The sequence below is a fragment of the Rattus norvegicus genome, chromosome 6, assembly GCF_036323735.1.
Source record: "Rattus norvegicus strain BN/NHsdMcwi chromosome 6, GRCr8, whole genome shotgun sequence".
Classification (NCBI taxonomy): Eukaryota; Metazoa; Chordata; class Mammalia; order Rodentia; family Muridae; genus Rattus; species Rattus norvegicus.
The window spans coordinates 31,445,432-31,460,047 of record NC_086024.1 but is presented as its reverse complement, the minus strand read 5'-3'; the positions used below and the strand labels follow the sequence as shown (position 1 = coordinate 31,460,047).

Here is a 14,616-nt window from a genome sequence, read left to right as displayed (position 1 = left end):
CCTACTTTGGTCACTAAGAACTGCCTCCCATCGGGAGGGTACTTGGCGGATGGTGTCCCTTTAGGACACAGTTGTGTTTCGTCTAAGTCTTCCATGTCCCAGGAAACAGTTCTGGATAAATTATTACTTTGAAAGATCCCACGCAGAGAGACCCTTACTCAAGTCTTGGGAAATCGCGGACCCCAGACACAGAGAGACCATTTTGGATGTGATAAGCAAAGGCGAGGTTTATTATGGAGACCTATTACAGAGATCTCCGGGCCGACACGTATCCCACGCAGGAGACAGAGGTGTCGGCCCCGAGAGGCTGGGAAAAAGAGTATTTAAAGGCAGAGGCTGTGAGCCCAGGGGATGGGGGATGTCAAAGGGGAAGGCACCACAAGTTACAGGATCGTTTTATGGCTCCAGGAGATAAGGGGACGTCAGAAGGTTTTATGGCCCCCTGGTTCCTGGAACAGAGCTACTAAATCAGGAGAAGGGTAGGGTCTTCAGGTCCTCATTATTTTTAAAAGTTTGTCAAAACTGATGAAGCATCTGTATTTGAAACACCTCTGGTTAGGCTTGGGCCACCGGTTTCTTGGAGTGCTCTCTGCAGGATGCAATGGCTGGAAAGCACAAGTAGGGGCTTAAATAAACATCACAGGGGCAGAACAAAGTACAGTTACTCACACCGGGTGAGAAGCAAAGTAGTTCTCTTGTATTTCTTTTCTTTATCTTTATGGCCTGCTACTCCTGAGTTTGTGGCTTTCGGGGCTTACTCTTTTAATTTTATATTTTTAAACCTTAAATTCGTATAATTTTCCTTTCAACTTCCTTTGAAATGACACAAAACTAAAAATCCTATGGGGGACACATAGCTCCATGGGGGACAAGAAGTTACTTCTTGGATCTTTTCTCTCTGGCTTCACTGAAAAGGGCATACTCTGGTGAAGAAAGATTCTGGAATGTTCTACAGGTCCAAGAGCTATCCAACACATGACTCTTCTTGCATGAAAAATGTTTCCCTCTCTGTATGATAGCCTCCTATAATTTTGTTCAAGACTCCACTTAGAATACATCTCTGTCTCATCTTCCAAAACAGATGTTACAGTCCCTTGAAGATTTTTTTTTCTGAACCTACACTATCCATGTTCATAAGTTCAAGGCAAAAGTGGTCTCAAAAGTGGTCAAGAGACCCTTTTTATTTATACCTGCAGTAATAGGGTCTTCAGAAACAGAGGGAATATGTGTAGTAGGTCAAATGGCCATCAAGGGGGTTTTGGGTTATTTTGTTTTTACCTGTGGTTGGGCATGAGCTGCGGATCACATCGACAAGGAACAAGAAGGTAGGTAGCTAGCAGCTGAGAACCCACTCCCCTAAGTTGTCCTCTGACCTCCACATGCACCACACCTTGAAAGTGCCCTCCAATACATACACAAATAAATAAATGTATTTTCTAAACAAATTAATAGCCAGTTGTAAACTGGAGACCATCTTGGAGTACCTAGTGAGCTTTCTGCCTTATATAACAAGATCTTATTTCAAATACTAATTAATTAAATGCTGGAAATCCTCTACACACAAACCAAGGTCTGAACTTTCTGTAGGAATGCTTCTGAACAGTATTTATAGGGGTCCTAGGGAAGCTTAACGCAGGAACTATACAAAAGCCATTGCGTTTCATCGGAGTCCACACCCCCAAGACACACACACACACACACACACACACACACACACACACACACACTACTGCCACTCATAAGCTAACCTTAAATCCTTGGGTTTCTCTGGGTTTAGGTTTTCATTTTAATTATTAGTTTAATTAGTTACTCAGGCTGGTCTCAGACTCCTTAGAGTGGAAACTGGCCCTGAGCTCCTGATCATCCTGCCTTCACTTTTCAAGTGCTGGGAATGCACACCCAGTTTGTGCTTTTTAGTTTTAGCTGTTTAACACCCTACTGAAAGCTAGAACTTGATTCTAATGCCCCTTTACTGAAAGATGAGAGCAATTTAACAGGCTGGGATCCCTAGGGACATCTCTCCCAGGCCTCCAGTTCTCTGGAGATCCTGGAGAAAGGAGATTCCATTCTGTAACTATTACCAAGTAGCCAGTCTCAACCTCTCAAAGCTGTTTACAAAATGCTCTAAGATCGCCTAAACATCTCTACATGACCCCAAGAGCCCATTTTACAAACCAGAAAGCCAAGGGGCTGGGAATGTACGCTGCAAAAGTACAAGGCTCGCTCAGCAGCACGAGACACTAGAAGCGCAAAAAGAAAAAGATGAGCAAAGGAAAAGAAAAGAAAATCTGGTGGCCTTAGCCTGGGACCTTGCAACACTAGCTTCTCCAGCTCGCCAACAGCAGACCAGTGGCAGCTCCGGGGCGGGGCTAGCGGGTGGGGGCGGGACCAGCGGGGTCATGTGACTCCCGGCCCGGAAGCTCTTGAGTAGAAGACACCACATCCCGGGTGACCCGTGTTGGAGCTGCTGGTTTAGGTGGTCTCCGGTGTCCACCACTATGGCCTGGACAAAGTACCAGTTGTTCCTGGCCGGGCTCATGCTGGTCACCGGCTCCATCAACACGCTTTCAGCAAAGTGAGTCTGGGTCAGGCCGGGAGGGACCTGCTGGGCCGGTGGGTACGGACATCCCGCCCGTCCCCTCTCTCCAACCCCACCAGCTCTCCACATTACCGAGAGCTCAGTCTCAGTCACGCTGGTGTGGACGAAGAGGTGAGAGGCCGGAAGAAAGCGGGCATCTGAACGCCACTTTGATTCGCGATCACTTCTATCTCCTAGCCTCAGTTTCCTCGTCTTTGAACCGAAGGGTTAGATCAGTTTTTCCCGGCGGCGCTCTTGGCGCTGCGGTCACAGACTGAGAGACTTCGTTAGGGGCTGGGGGTCTGCAGAAGAAGCACCGGTGCTCCAGGAGTGGCCGAGCTGAAGGGATAGGCAAGCCATTAGGAGGTGGCTATGGGGTCGATCATGAGGAAATAAAGGAATTAGACTACAACTTGATGCTTAGTTAGGACTCTAATGTGGCAGAGGTTTGGAGGCAGGAAAGAAAAGGGCCAACTCCAAGTGGCTTGTTGACAGCATCAAATGATGCCCACCTGAACTTTTCCCCTCAATAATCAGGGCACACCACCTGAGGAGTGACTTGTTGAAAGTGGGAGAATTGCAAAGAGACAGAATCAGTGTGGTAAACCCAAAGGTTTCCTCGAGGCTGGGAGCCACTCTGTGGCTCTGCCTATGATGAGAACACCTAGAAAGTGCCATCCAGAGAGGCGGGTGGTACAAACCAGTCTCAAAATGAAGCCACAAGGCTGACTGACCTCCAGGATCAAAGAAAGTGTCTATCTGGGAGAGGGAGTCCTTAACACAAACCAGAATGGTAGCTAGGTCCTTCCACTCTGGTGTGTGGGAGTAACAGTCTTCAAAGCTGAGAAATCCAACATGGTCTCCTCCGTTACAGGCCTCTGCTTTAACGTGTCAGTTCTTTGTCAGTTTATCTGCCTCCACCTCTGGGCAAGGCCTCTCTTAGTCTATTTACCCTCCAAAATCCTCAGTGTGCCGGTAGCATCTGCCCTTTGTCCAGTGTGTGCGTGCGTGCGCATGGGCCACACTGCTCCTCTCCAAGTCCAGCCTCAGTCTTACTGGGCCTGGCTAGGAGGAGAGTTGGTGTAGTGGCTCCTGGTAAAAGGCCTTCAGGGCTTCGCTCAAGGTTTCCTGGGCCTCTGTGCATTGAGAAGCTGGCTGTGAACCTTGCATAGCCATTTCTTATTTACTTCTCAGGCTTCTTGTGTCTGACAAAGTCTTTCAAAGCTGTGAAGTGTTCAAGGGAGAAGCAGACACTCATCAGGTGACTGTAAGGCAGCTACAGTGTGGAGGAGGAGAATTGACCAGGATAAAGTCCCTGTCTCTGAGATATTTAATATCGTGGTGGAAGAGACAGATGTGTACATGTGTACCAGTGACATGGGCCCCTCCAGTCCAGTCCCCTGTAGGAGGGCACAATCTATGGAACCCATGCAGTCTTTGGACCTATGCAGTCCATGGGCTTATCTCTGGGTGTCTTGTGATGAAATTCTCATACCAGCCAAGGACTGCTCCTAATGTTCAGAGTGGCTAGTAGCCTGTCCAGGCTGCTGTCCCCAGGAAGAATCCAAATGGTCATCTACTGCTTAGATAAACCAAGCTGACTCAGTCGTTCCTTTGAAAACCTCCTCCAAACCGGTCAGGCAGGAAGCCAAGGGATCCTCAGTCCAGGAAGCCCCACCCTTTGAGGCTGCTGGAGAGTCAGAAGGACTCCCGGTGAGTGCCTTAACCTTTGATCCTGTCCTTAGCCCATCACCTTTTGTGTGGCCTCTCAGGAGCACCAACCCCATCCTAAGATGGGGCCCAGAGCTGGACTGTAAACGTGGTTCTAAAGGAAACAATGAGAAAAGATACTCTGGGAGAAGGAAGCCACATGCTCACCAGGAGGCGGATACTGGTTAAAAATGGCATTGCTGGCCAGTAGTTCCCACTGGGTACAGCCAGGGCAGCCAGTACACAGCACCCAGGCCTACCAAGTTACAGGCCAACTACCTTGGTATCCTTTCCCGTGATCTTGGGGAGGGAAGTAGATGGGTTCATCATCCCTAGATGGGAAACCGAGGCACAGAAAGTCATGTGCAACTCCAACTCAGTTCCCAAGTGATGATTTCAGTCTGAGTCCAAGTGTTCCAACTCTAGAATCCATACCCTAACTACCAGGTAGGGCGGATACCTTACCATTAATTTTGGAAGACTTGCTGGTTATCTGTTTATCTTTTGAAACAAGGGTTTCACTGTGTAGTCTCTAGCTGGCCTTGAGCACAGGATCTTCCTGCCTTCACCTCCCAAGTACAGTTGTACGCATACAGTCGTACACCACCAAGCCCATGGGCATTTCATTATTGTTATGAACAAGAGTCATCCAGTCAGATCCCTACAATTTACAAAAGAGGTTGCTCTTTGTGACTTCGCTTACTGATATCAGTAGGGATTGGTACCCAGGCCTGGACATTAGTCCCATCCCCATCCTAGTCATTAGGACTGTCCCCAAAGTCCTGGCTCTGTGGGCTTCCTATCTCCCCACTGTGTCTAGAATGGGTAATCCTATAGATGGCATCTTCTACTTCCACCCCCCACCTCCAGGGTACCCTCCTCATGGGACTAGACAGCAAGCCTCTACCCTGGTCGGGGAATCCTGTCAGTCTTCCCACTTGCTCATTTTAAGAGCCTCTGGTGGACCTGGCCAGTGTCTCCTGCATAAGGAGCTCACTGCTGCCCTCCCTAGAGATTGGCCACCTCTGCAGGGACCACTGGTCAGCTCTCTTCTACCCACTCAGCATGCTTTAGAGGACGACAGAGAGCTATATCACATGTCCATAAGGAGAAAAGCCCACACTGCAACCTTGAATAATCCTGCACCCCTCTCTGAGTGTTGGCTAAGCTCCCTGCCTGGGAAGTTTTGCTTCTCCTTTCAGTGTCTGTTTCCTTGTCCCCTCACCAGCCACTTCTGCTGACTGTATTTTTGAGCCAGCCTGTCTGCCTGATTCGGTGCTCCTGGCCGGTCCCATTCCAGAGCCTCGGTGTCCAGATGCCGCTAAGGTTCTCACAAGAAGAACCAAAGTCAAACAGACCCTCAAAGCTCCCTCCTAAGCTGCTCCTGAGGCAACCCCCACCTCAGCTTCAGGGGGTTGAAGAGCCTACCCAGCCAGGGAGGGCTTATGAACCTGGCTTGCCTCCTCCACCTGTGGGCTGGAGACCCTGTGCTGCATCACCAGGCCCCTGAGAGAAGAAGCTCCCGCCGTCCCTTCAGCTTTTGTCTTCAGCACCTACCCTTTGGGTTCTGTGAATGGCTTGGCATTGTTGCTTCAGTGTGGAGCAGCTTGAGAGAGCCTGTCAGGAGGTCAGTGCAGAGGAATGGAGAGAACATCAGATTTGTCATGAGAATCTCTGCCCTGTTCCCCCACAAAACTGCAGGAAGGTCTCACCAACAGCACTGGAGGGTTCCCCAACCATGTACCCTCTCATGGGGAAATCACAGCCCTTCTGAGACCCCTGGATGAGACAAAGAAGCTGTCTCACTACTTGGACAACCTGTGGGTTCAGGAGGAAGTGGCACCAATTGTGCAGGAATCAGCAGTGACTGGACATTTCAGACACTAATTCAGTGTCTGTCACCCCTGGGTGCACCACTAGAATGCTGAGCTTTGAGTGTAAGCAAGGGAAGTCTCCTCCAAGTGACTCACCGCCCAGCAGAGTTAGCCACCCCACAGCCTGCCTGGTGACACTCGGGGAACCCTGAGGGAAGCTGGCCTCTGCCAGCTGAGGGAATCCCCCCCCTAAGGTTTCACATGAAGGTGTCTAGAGGAAATGGAGGCCCACCTGCAGGGCTGCCTCTCTCCTCACCTCAGGAGAAACAGTCTAGAGTAAGAAGGCTGGGAAAAGTTGAAGGGTGAAGGCACAGAAACTGGACGTTAGCATCTCCAATACCAGCCCTGGCTACTAGCCCAGTCGTTTACTGTGAGTCCTGTGGCCCATCTTGGACCCTAGACATCTCCATATGTCGAATAAGGGTTTTTGCAGGATGAGAGCTAAGTTTCTTTTGCTTCCACATGTCATGGCTGTGAAACTTCGGAGACACCATGCAGAACCCCTTTAGCCTCATCTGTCTCGGGTAGCAGTGGGTCACTGCGTGCGTTGTGTTTTGTAAAGAAGAAAAAGAGCTGTGGATGTGTTTGATAGAAGCATGGTATGGTGAGGTAGGAGGGGTTCCTTGGCTTCCCTTCCCCTGAAGTACCAGCCATACCATGGATATAGTGTAGAACAGAGTTTATTTAGGGCATGGGGAAGGGAGTTGGGAAGGGAGGAAAGAGTGAGGGAAGGAGGGGAGAGAGGAACAAAGGGGTCGGGGAGAAAAGAGTCAGAGTAAGAGATTAAGGCTAGGAGGAGGCAAACAGCCCCCCCCTTTTAAATTTATTTATTTATTATATATAAGTACACTGTAATGTCTTCAGACACACCAGAAGAGGGCATCAGATCTCATTACAGATGGTTGTGAGCCACCACGTGGTTGCTGGGAATTGAACTCAGGTCCTCTGGAAGAACAGTCAGTGCTCTTAACCACTGAGCCATCACTCTAGCCCCCAGCCCCTTTTATAGTAAGCCAGGCCTGCCTGGCTGTTGCCAGCTAACTGTGGGGTGGAGCCTAGAAGGAACGCCAACAGCTCCCCCAGGAACGTGTAAGCAGCCCAGTGAGACCACACTGACCCCACCCAGGGCAAGGTGGTTCTGATGCCTGGGGAATGGGAAGGGGAAAGGACTTGAAGGGGTGTGTACTGAACCCCCCGAGGCCTGGCTTTTAGGGCTTGTGTTATCTACTAGTTTGACACCTGTCAGTGTTGGCCTGGGAATCTCTGGAGCCCAGTTGTGTGTGACAGAACACCGACCTGTGTGTGTTCTCTGTGTTTCTGATAGCTGCATCAGGGCTTGACCACAGGTGTGCACGTTGTCAGCTGGGAAAACCCAAACTTCCCTCTGCATCCTGAGCCTGAGTCGCCCTCTGAAAGCGACAGTCCTTATAAGGCTTAATTACACCACCTGTGCAGTGTGCTCTACACAGGCCTGGCACAGGCAGGGCTCAAAGAGTTACCTGTTAAAAAACATGTTTGTGGTGGTGCATGCCTTTGACTCCAGCAGAGGCAAGTGGATTTGTGTGAGTTTGGGACCAGTCTGGTCCTCATTGTGAGTTTTTAGCCAGCCAGGGCTACCTATTGAGACCCTGTCTCATAGGAGAAAATAAAAAGTCTTTTAGGCTAAAGAGTTGTTGAGGAAGCAGGGCCAGGCATCAAAGAGCCATCTGACTTTAAGGGGCATAGCTGTCATCCTCAGACACTTTGAGGATGGATTTGGGACCTTGTCTGTGAAACATGCATTGTGAGCCAAGACCCCTACTCTTGTCTCCTCCCAGGCCTGAAGACTCGCACTGTGTTGGTAACTGACACCTAGTCCCTTGGTTGGATAGGTTCTTTGATACAAAGAGATCCCATTTCTCTAGTCAGAAGCCAGCCAAGCAATACCTGTCCAGACAAACCAGGCCTACCTTGTAGAGAAAGCATAACTGCTCTTAAAGAGAAAGTTTCAACTAGGCAGCCGGCCAGCTAACTTCCCACAAGGCAGGCCCATACTGTTTCTGTTGCATCATCAGAGGCCACCTCAGACCTGTGGGAAATAAATCTCATGGACACTGGGCTTGGGGCCAAAGCATCTATCACATTCACAAGCTACGGTCTGGAAGGCTCAGTCAGTCACTCAAAACATCGGGCTGTGCAGGGAGCAGCGGGAGGAGAGTGCGGAAGGGCCTCTGCTAAACTGATTCAGACCTCAGCGAGTATGGGACCAGAATGAGCATTAGATGTGACCTGCACAAGCAGCCCAGGGTGCTTCTGGGTAATAGCCACACTGCTAGATCTAGGTCTGGAAGGTCTTAAGTGTCAGTCTGTGATCTAAAAGTATAGCACCAGGATGAGGAAATGACTTCCATTTTGTGTTCAGGTGGCAACAATTCAGAATGATGGGTATAGCTGCCTGAAGGGTTCTGGGCTAGATTGGGACCAGTCCCACCACTGGTCTCTGTCTGTGGTGGTTCTCATTGGCACGTTACGCCGTAACAAGTATCACATGTATTAGGTATTAGCAAGGCGTTCAAGGCTGTGAAGGATTTAATGATCTCCTGGACCAGAGTGCCCCTCTAGGCCAGAGGCTTGGCTGGCTGGTTGGATGGATGGTAAGTTGGTTGGTTGACTGGCTGGCTAGCTGGTTGGTTGGTTAGTTGGTTGGCTGGTTGGCTGGCCTGTCGGCCGGCTGGTTGGTGGCAGATCTCTACACATAGTCCAAGCTAGCCTCAAACTCACTGTGTAGCTCAGACTGATCTTGAGCTCACATCAGGCTTGACCTCTTTAATGCTAAGCTTACAGATGTGTGGCCTCCTCCCCAGATGACCAAAGACTCTTGGTACTTTTTGTGTACTGTTCCCTTTAACAATCCAAAGACTTCAAAAGGCACCACACAAGTTACAATAAAGTTATCAGATATGAGAGAGCAACTTTGCTGCCAATCTTGGTACGTTCCTATAATCCCAGCACTCAGGAACCTGAGGCAGGAGGATTTCAAGTTCAAGTCTAGATTGTATAGTGAGACCTTGTCTCAGGAAAAAAAGAGAAAAGGGAGGGGGAATCTTGTTTTTACCATGAGTGTGTGTAATACACTAAATTTTAAGTGGTGGTTTAGTCTTATTTTTGAGGAGTAATGAACAATGGACATAACATGTTTCATATAAACAACACTGGTGTAATATCTGATTTCTAAGTTGATGAAGTATGTCTTAAAACTCCTAACCATGGAGACAGGCTCCTCTGAAAAGCAGTGTCATCTGGGACTGACTGAGTCCAGCCAGGTGGACAGTTGATCATGCCACCAGTCTGACCTTCCCTCTTGCTGCAGGTGGGCGGACAACTTCGAAGCTGAGGGCTGTGGAGGAAGCCAGGAGCACAGCTTCAAGCATCCCTTCGTCCAGGTACCAGTGTAATCCTCCTGCCCATCCCCCGGGTTTTATCCAGGCACCCCTGCACCTGGTCTCTTTCCCAGTCTAAGCCAGCATAGTTCCCCAAAAGCTATGCACCTCTCTGCTCTCCCAGAATAGAGTCAAGAGTTCCGAGAGCACTCCTGGAAGGGCCTAGTTGTCTATGGGAGGTCTGCATGAGTCCTGCTGAGCGCTCACACTCTCACTGTGTGGACATGTGGAAACACTAGCTCCAGTGAGAAGAGTATCTATGCATCTCCCTTGAGCACAGAGCTTCACGGGCATGGGCACATGAAAGATCCCCATTTCTGGACTGAGAGTTGGAAGTTATTCCCCAGTGTGGCCATCGAGCCTTCCATGAGCCTTTGAACTGTCTGAGTCTGTTCTATATCTGGATTGGAAACCGTCTGCCTGACAGGCTGATTTTTACACTGTGCCACACTCCATAGGGTGTCCAATCAGATGTTCTGGGGCCCCTGTGACAGGCCTAGTGGCCTGGCTGGCCACCCACAGCTGCTCCACCTTTGTCTGTTTGACATTTTGGAGTTCTAGGTTAGCTCTTGCCTAAAGTGCAGTTATGTTAGAACAAAACACAATACTACTAAAGGTGACCCCAAGAGCCTCAGTGCAGATTCCTTGTGTCCTGTTCCTGCAGGCAGTGGGCATGTTCCTGGGAGAGTTCTCGTGCCTTGCTGCCTTCTACCTGCTCAAATGCCGAGCCAGAAGACAATCAGACTCCAGTGTAGAGCCCCGGCAGCCCTTCAACGCCCTACTTTTCCTGCCCCCAGCCCTATGTGACATGACTGGGACTAGCATCATGTATGTGGGTAAGTAAGTAACCTGGCCAGTGAGGCCATGCTTAAGGGACTCCCTGAGAGTCAACATCACCCTCGACACCTATGGCTCCCCCACAGAATTCATTTGTGCCTCTCCAAGACTTAGTAAGGGCAAGCTCATCTTGTTCCTACTCCCTGGGACATCTTGCTGGCAGCCAGCCTCTGCCCTTAACAGCTAGTAATCAAGTCTGCTCTTTGCTAGCCCTGAACATGACCAGTGCCTCAAGCTTCCAGATGCTGCGGGGTGCAGTGATCATCTTCACAGGCCTGTTCTCAGTGGCCTTCCTGGACCGGAGGCTGGTACCAAGCCAGTGGCTGGGCATCCTGATCACTATTGCGGGACTGGTGGTCGTTGGCCTGGCTGACCTCCTGAGCAAGCATGACAGTCAACACAAGCTCAGTGAAGTAATCACAGGTGAGGCAACTGCTCCTCCTGTCCCCTCCCCTCTGGAAGCCTACAGAAAGTTAACCCACAGATTCACCCAGGCCCTGCCGTCCATGTGTCCTGGGTTGGGTCATATACCTGCTCTTGATGAGTAGAAGTATGAGGGAGACCAGAAGAAGTGTGACTGGACCAAGGAAGAGAGAAGACAAGCAGCATGAGGAGGCTATCTAGTCCTGTGGAACAGAAGGGCCAATCACTGACACATGCCCAGTCCCAAGCTTTTCTCATCATAGTAACCCAGACCCAGCAGGAACCGCTGTAGCACACTGTACCCTGAAGTGACCTCCTGAGCCCATCAGGTTCACAGATGAACCTGACGTGTCTTGTCTTAAGCCTGCTGCTCCCTGAAGGACCTACCTACCACAGGTGCAGTCTCAGGCCAAGGCAGGTCTCTGGCCCTTCTGGAAGCCTAGGCCTGCTTGCTGTCCTACCCTCAAGGCCAGGAAGTCAGGACCCATGCTCAACCCTGAAAAACCAGGAAGCTGACTTGCTGTTTTGTCCCTGGACTCTCCCATCACTACCCACAACCCTAGTTCCCGGTGCCCTGCTTGACTGGAGCTTCTTTTCCTCAGGTGACTTGTTGATCATCATGGCCCAGATCATCATTGCCATCCAGATGGTGCTAGAGGAGAAGTTTGTCTACAAACACAACATCCACCCACTCCAGGCAGTGGGCATCGAGGGTGCGTGTGGGCACAGGCCTGGGAGCAGTGGCTGGAGGGAAGGGTCTACTGGGGCAGTGTGTGCTGTGACACATAAAAGTGGGCTGGTAGCTTGATAGAGTGAGCCTCCATTCCTCAGAGGGGCACAGGCCAGGTGAGAGGGACAGAAGGAAAATGAGCAAGACATACACCTCTTCTAGAGGGACTGACAGCCAGGAAGGGGCCAGACAGTGCATCTGAGCTTTGACCAGTTATACTCAGGTACCTCATTGCTGGGCAGTTCTGAGTCTCTCAGAGCCACAGCTCCAACAGGCAGGGGGAAGGAAGAGGGGCTTCCTGACAGGGTGAGTTTGGAAACCAGTGAGTTGCAATATCGGGTTGACACTGGGCAGAGGGACAGACCCCGGGAGTGCACAACAGGAACCTAACAAAGACGGTGATTCAGAGATGAGAGCGCCTGTGGGCCGTGCTGGGAGCCCAGGCAGGGTGGCGAATGTGATGTCTGTGTTTGCCTCCCCCAGGCTTCTTCGGCTTTGTGATCCTCTCCCTACTGCTGGTGCCCATGTACTACATCCCCACTGCCTCCTTTAGTGGCAACCCTCGTGGGGTGCTGGAAGACGCTCTGGATGCCTTCTGCCAGGTGGGCCGGCAGCCCCTGATCGCCCTGGCTCTGCTGGGTAACATCAGCAGCATTGCCTTCTTCAACTTTTCGGGGATCAGTGTCACCAAGGAACTGAGTGCCACCACCCGCATGGTACTAGACACCCTGCGCACCGTGGTCATCTGGGCCTTCACCCTCGCACTGGGCTGGGAGGTCTTCCATCCACTGCAGATCCTTGGTTTCCTCATCCTCCTTATGGGCACCGCCCTGTACAACGGGCTGCACCGACCACTGCTAGCCTGCCTGTCCAGACGCTGGCGACACCCTACCCAGGAGGGAGAGCAAGAGAGACTGCTGGGTGACAGCCGGACTCCCATCAATGAGACCAGCTGAGCTGCAGTGGGATCTCTATTGCCACCAGATGGCTGAGGCCATGCAGACCGGTGGGCTGTGAGTGCCCTGTCCCAAGGCCTCACCCCACCCATCCCTACTGACCCCACTGCACAGTTGCTGCTGGAGAGGATGGGAGGACACCAGGTCCTGCTTTATTCCTGAGGCCTGAAATATTGGGACCCAGCCCCCACAGGCTCAGCTATGGCAACCACTCTCAGCCTCCCAGTTCTGCTGCACTAGAACAAAATTGCGAACTTGAATGGCAAGAAATTACAACCCTAGTATTTCTGTTACACACTAACTTGTGGTAGAATATCTAGCTTCTGAACTGTAAGCTACAGAGAAGTCAGCTAACAGGTTCAAACCAGAACTAAGAGACTATTCTGCAAAGCCTGTCTAAAAACCTGGTTTCTGGCTCAGCTGCAGGCTCTGTGCGTGCCCAGGTCTGTGCTTTGCAGCACAGGTGTATATAATGTGTCCTTGGTGCCTTGCAGCCCCAGCATCCTGTGGGCCTCTGATTGTCACTGGTATGAGAAAAGAGTTGCACACCAGTATTCCTCCTCCCCATGGTGGGCTCTTTGATATTTTTATTTTGGTTTGGCTTGGGGTTTTTGCCATTACATGGCCCTGGCTATCCTGAAACTCATGATGTAGACCAGGCTAACCTCAAACTCACAGAGATTCACCTACTACTTCCTCAGTGCGGATTAAAAGTGTACATCTTCATGCCCAACACCTCCTTGATGTTTTGATGTTCTGTTCTTCAGACCCCAAGGCCTCTCTGCCTGGGGCATTCCTGGCAGCCCTTGGAAATCACTTCACAAACTTGTTTTGTTTTCTTTTGTTTTGTTTGAAACGAAAGTCTTATTGTGTAGCACCAGCATTCAACTTCCTATTCAACTTCCTCACACTCAGCCTTCCTGCCTCACCCTCCCAAGTGCTGAGAGACTGGAATGCGAAGCACTGCCCAGAAAAGCTTCCATTTTAAACTAAGGAGACCAAAGCCTGTTGGCAAGAGGGATCTGTGCTTACTGCCGGCTTGGGCCAAAGACCTGAGAGGCCTCTATATCCGAAGCTCCATGACTGTTAGAGAGACCTAGAGCCAGTGTGGCCCCACTCCCAGTAATCCAGACCCATAGTGTCCACAGGATGACATACTTACCAGGGGTCTTCCTTAGTGGGTAAGCTGGCATCCCCAGCACTGGGTTAAATGCTTCATCCTCACTCCCTCTCATGATATCTGCAAAGGGAAAAGCCAAGGCACTCCCAGGAGGCAAAGTGAGGCACGCACAGAACCAGTGTCCCAACCAGCCACGTGTGGCCCACTGCTATACAGGTCTCTGTGGGCCTTTGGGGTGGCTTTCTATGACTGGGCTAAAAAAACTAATATTGTTACCCTGCAGATGCTCTCACTCTCGGTAGAAGAAAGGCAGCAGGAAGGAGCCCTGGGGCCCTGGCCGCCCTTAATTACATACAGCCTTGCCTGTGGGGATGTTTTAAGTGGGGATGTCCTAAGTGGCAGTTCAATAGTAAACACTAACAGCTTTCTTTGTGAGGGGAAGGGGCCTTGATTAGCAAAGCCCTTGCATTTGACTCCAACAGATTCTAATGGTGTGTCAAGGAAGGAAACTTCCTTTCTGTTAGCTCGGAGTCCCAGAGCCCCAAGCTTCTCTGGACTACAGTCTGTCACAGGGAGAAGTAAATGGGAATTCTGTGCCTATTTACTCAAGGTGACAGAAAGTGGCAGCTGTCTTGTACAAAAATAAAAACCAGGGCCCTACAATGTTGTTTTGGAGTTTGTTTTTTAAGAAGAAATGAAAAATTGTCAACGTTAGACATTTTTTAATGAAAGAAAACAAGCCTAAAAGTATCATCTAGAAAAAATGTTGAGTGTCAAAAGTACAAATGTCATTTACTCCTTACAGTGAAGACCCTATAGCTACAGGTAAAAGCACTTGCCTCGAAAGCCTGAAGCCCTGAGTTCAACCCCCAGAACCCTCAGTGGGAGGAGCAAACTGAGTCCTGAATTTGTCCTCTGACATTCATGCATTCTGTGGCACACATGCACCCACATTCACATATATATCAT

General features: G+C 50.4%; 1 protein-coding gene and 1 long non-coding RNA gene across 3 annotated transcripts; one reads left to right on the top strand and one right to left on the bottom strand.

Annotated features, from left to right (window-relative positions):
- Window positions 1-200: 200 nt before the first annotated feature.
- On the bottom strand, window positions 201-2,360 carry LOC134479332 (uncharacterized). Its single transcript, XR_010052507.1, has 2 exons — window positions 2,176-2,360; window positions 201-605 (listed from the first exon to the last, which is right to left on the bottom strand). It is a non-coding gene; the product is annotated as an uncharacterized LOC134479332 (long non-coding RNA).
- Window positions 2,361-2,467: 107 nt separating this feature from the next.
- On the top strand, window positions 2,468-14,310 carry Slc35f6 (solute carrier family 35, member F6). 2 transcript variants are annotated; one of them, NM_001017451.1, is given in 6 exon segments: window positions 2,468-2,575; window positions 9,512-9,584; window positions 10,246-10,417; window positions 10,629-10,841; window positions 11,444-11,554; window positions 12,055-14,307. In NM_001017451.1, coding segments are annotated over 6 exon segments (1,119 nt in total). In that variant the 5' UTR covers window positions 2,468-2,498; the 3' UTR covers window positions 12,528-14,307.
- The last annotated feature ends 306 nt before the right edge of the window (window positions 14,311-14,616 follow it).